The sequence below is a fragment of the Atta cephalotes genome (genome assembly GCF_000143395.1).
Source record: "Atta cephalotes unplaced genomic scaffold scaffold00033, whole genome shotgun sequence".
NCBI classification, from domain to species: domain Eukaryota; kingdom Metazoa; phylum Arthropoda; class Insecta; order Hymenoptera; family Formicidae; genus Atta; species Atta cephalotes.
In genome coordinates, this window is record NW_012130097.1 from 2,243,398 (window position 1) to 2,247,525 (window position 4,128).

General features: G+C 32.4%; 1 protein-coding gene across 4 annotated transcripts in view; it reads right to left on the reverse strand.

The window, feature by feature from the left end:
* Positions 1-1,111: 1,111 nt before the first annotated feature.
* The window catches only part of LOC105621373 (MAGUK p55 subfamily member 7), an 8,435-nt gene continuing 5,418 nt past the window's right edge, over positions 1,112-4,128 (reverse strand). For 2 of the 4 annotated variants that reach the window (XM_012202841.1, XM_012202840.1), the window contains 3 exons: positions 3,182-3,358; positions 2,423-2,766; positions 1,112-1,288 (listed from right to left, as the gene is read on the reverse strand). In XM_012202841.1, the coding sequence (XP_012058231.1) occupies positions 1,112-1,288; positions 2,423-2,766; positions 3,182-3,358 (698 nt within the window). Of the gene's footprint in view, positions 1,289-2,422; positions 2,767-3,181; positions 3,485-4,128 lie in introns of all 4 variants that reach the window. The other 2 variants (XM_012202839.1, XM_012202838.1) reach the window with 1 other exon arrangement.

Consider the following 4,128-nt stretch of genomic DNA (forward strand, 5'->3'; position numbering starts at 1 on the left):
AGTCACTGAATGTCAAAATGATGACTCGAGAAAAATTGTTCAACATGATGCAGCAGTAAAATTTACCAAACATTAACAAAAAATTAGAATTTTTAGAAAATTCTGTTAACCTTTGAAAATTATTTAAACGAATAAATAAAGAAGATAAAGCATAAAAAAGACTATAATAAACTAAAAAACAAAACAAATTAAAAGTTTTTTAAATTAAATAATTAAATAAACTTTGTTTAACTAATAATAAGATTTAATAATAATAATATTTTTAACTAAATAGATTTTAAAAAATAAGAATTATATATATATATATATATATATATATATATATGTGTAGTGTGTGTGTGTGTGTATAGCCTGCAACAATTAAATATTTTTTCATAGAAAAAGTATTTCCTACAGTACTTAAAACACAATGAATTAATAAGACGACATTTCAATCCACTATAAAAATAATTTAGGTCTAAATCGATCAAATACTCAACTTTGCGACGTATCGAAGGACGTACAGAAGAGATTCGCGATGAGATCGGAGATCGCGATACGAGATCTCCCGCCGCTGGTGAAACTTCTGGCAGTAAGGGTTCTAATTGTAAGATTAAAAATGCGCGGAGTGTCGCTAAAACGCTTTGATAGATCCGGAAAACAAGAATTGTGGAATTTGAACGATTTTAAATCACTTGGAGCGTATCATCGAGATTACTTCAACATTTCATACTTAGCTATTTAATCTAGTCGAGGAGAAGCGCGTCGCGTTCCTTTCGCGATCGATAAATCGTTACTTACGAATCAGCAACGATCATCGTCGACGAACGCACGGCATCCGAATAGAAAATTTTATTTAATTCGTTTTCAAAACGGATAAAGATTCGCGGACGCTCGAGGTACGAAATTTTTCTACAAGTGTAAAGGCGCGATAACGTTCTAGGTGGTAAATTGCAATTCGGTGAGACAATAGACGAGAAATATACGTCCTTCGCGGGGAAGCAGAATTAAAGTGTCGTCGAGCGTCGCGAGAAACGCTCGATCTCGTCAAATCGCAACGAGTAGTCGCGCGTCTCTAACAACGAAACCCTTCTCTTCCGGCTGTTTTGTTCCTCGAACTTTAAGGATCATTTTATTGAACCCACGAGGCTGGTACCCAAAGCGGCTCAGATTCCACTCGATGGATTGCGTTGATTAGTTGCTCAAATGTCATGGAAAGGTCAGCGTTCACAATCACCTCGTCGAAAAGGTGAGAATACAAGAACTCTATCCTTTCCGCACTGTGCAGGATCTCATGGAATTCTTCGTCCTGCAATAGGATATAAGCTTGATGATAAAATACACAATGAATTTACTCTCTTGGACTGCAAAGATGTTTATTGTTAACATTTTAGAATTTTGACGACAAAATGTGTAACATAGTTATTTCTGCTGGATCCGTGAGTTGACTAGACATTAATTAATTTCAAAAAACTAAAATGACACAAATCTAATTAAATGCGAAAATTTCTATATTCGGTCAAAACATTTAAAATTAAAAATGTGTTCTTAACAAATAGCTTAAACATAATTATTCAAAAATTAACTGTTTAAAAATAGATAAATAGAAGAATAAATACTAAATTAATGTGCAAAATATTAATATGCTCTGAGATGCTTAATATGCTTTTTTTGAAGACGGCTCATAGTGCTTAAATATTTCTTGTGTGCATTTACATATCTGATTCTGCATATTACGCACTGAAATCTTTTTCGGTCTTGAAACGCCATCATGAATAGAACCAGAATAGTAGTATCACTTTATTAAATTGACAAGCAGTTTAATAATTTTTAATGCTAATAAGCATTAAGGGTATTCAATATTTGATGTTAATTATCTTAAAAATCATCTTAAAAACTAACATCTTTAAAACTGCTAATTTATTGCGAAAAATATTACCTTAAAATGACGTGACTCGTATAAAAAAATAAATATTAAGTTTATTTTAATAATAATAATTTTAAAAAATTGTAGATATAACACAAAAAATATAAAGAATATAATTGAATCCATAAACTCACCGTCATCTTTAAAGAGTTAAATATTAGAATATGGTGAACAAAAAGATAACAATAAGTAATACTTTCAGTGCTATGTCACAAATACTTAGGTGTCGTATAACATTCGTAAGAGTTCATTTGTGATGATTTTATCCAATTAAGAATGATTTTACTAATTGTAAGTATTTTAAACATTAAAAACAATATAAATTATATTAAAACATTAAAACAATAAAATATTAAAATAATATATTAAATTCGTTAAGCTCAATGTAAAATTTTATAAAACATCAGCATGGCAGTCAGAATAGTAAATTTAAAAAAGAATCAAATTATGAAATCAAGTTAGAAAATGATTGTAATTTTTGTCACAATCTGTGTAAATACAAATTTCCAACTTTACCGTGAAGCCTCGAGAATTACTCTCGTCAAAAGTTGATCTCGCTCGTGCTTCGTTTCTGGTGTCTTTTAGCACTTCGAACGTCGGCGGTTTCACGTATATGACATATGGCCTCAATTGCGGTGTCCTTAGCATCTTGAGGGCTTGATAGTGAGGACTTAAGAGGCACACATATCCGGCGTTCACAAGCGAGCTGACGCTTTCGGAACTGGTACCATATAAATTTCCCTTATACTCGCCATACTCGATGAACTTTCCAGCCTCGATGTCCTCCTCCATTTTCTCCCGAGTCATGAAGTGGTACTCTTTGCCGTTTATTTCACCTGGTCGCGGTGGCCTAGATGTGTCTGAATAAAAGAATTATTTCGTTTAAAAAAGATATTAGATTGATAAATTAATCAGATATTTCCTACACTTTACAATTATTTGTAAATTATTATAACTTTTTTGATAGATTTACTAAATACTTTTTCTTTTGATTCTTTTATTTCTCAAATTACTTTTCTCGTGCTTTATTCATCGTTGATTTAATTTTCTCATTACAGTCACTTCTTAGATTTACCAGATATAATATATATGATTTTTAATTACGTCATAATATTTATGAATTTAATTGTTCTCTTAACCGTTAATTAGTTACGCAAGGTCACCGCGATCCCCGTCATTTTATTTAACGATAATCGAGTTTTTCCGCATAATTAACTAAAGATTAAGCTAATCTCTCCTTTCTTATATTAGCTGTGTGTTTCTTGGTAAACTTACAGGGAATAGGAGTCTTGTACTTTTCGGTATCAGTCGCTATGAGCCGCCTCTTCAACTCGTTCCTACCGACTCCCGGTGGCCCAATGAGAACCACCGGCCGATACAGGCCCGGCCTGGGGTAAAGTTTCGCGACCTCTTCGTAGGTCGGTACCTCTTCCCGGTCAAAGTCGTCGTTCTCTGCAGCGTCATACATGATTTTTTTAGTTTTAATTCCCTGCAAGTTGCACTTTGTAGGCGAGGCGTGCAAAGAGGTACTGGGACGGGGGCACAATGCGGGCAAAGGCACTGGAACAGAACACAAGCCTAACCGACGGTTAGGTCGTCAGGCCATCCATTTGTTAAAGAAGCGCAGCCGAGATTAGCTTACTGAATTAACGGGTAACCACCTCACAAATCTACCGCGCACACAACTGACTGATCCTAAAGTATACTTAAGATGGTCTCTAACGAATTTAATTCATTATTACACAACATCGCTACTTTTACGCCAAAATCAGCGGCAAGCTTTAACAATATCAGCCTTCAAACAGAGCATTCTCGGAGCATATTGGCATTTTACACATTAATTTAATAATAATTATGTTTAAACTATTTATGAAGAAAATAATTTTGATTTTAGAAAAAAGATAACATTCGGTACTTTTTTTATATACTTGACGTATATATATATATATTATTATGTATGTATGTTTCAATATTTGGCATTTCGCATATGTTTATGTTTTCAAAAAATTTAAATTAATTCTGGAAATGTATTTTAAAAAACGTAAAATTCTGTCAATATACTCCAAGCATCTATTGACATCTATTTCAGTAATAATTGCGGATTTCGTGCAACATTGATCAATATATATCCTGCCCGTTTAAAACAATATATATAGTATATATATATATATATATATATATATANATATAANANAGANANATANAATATGACTATTATATNA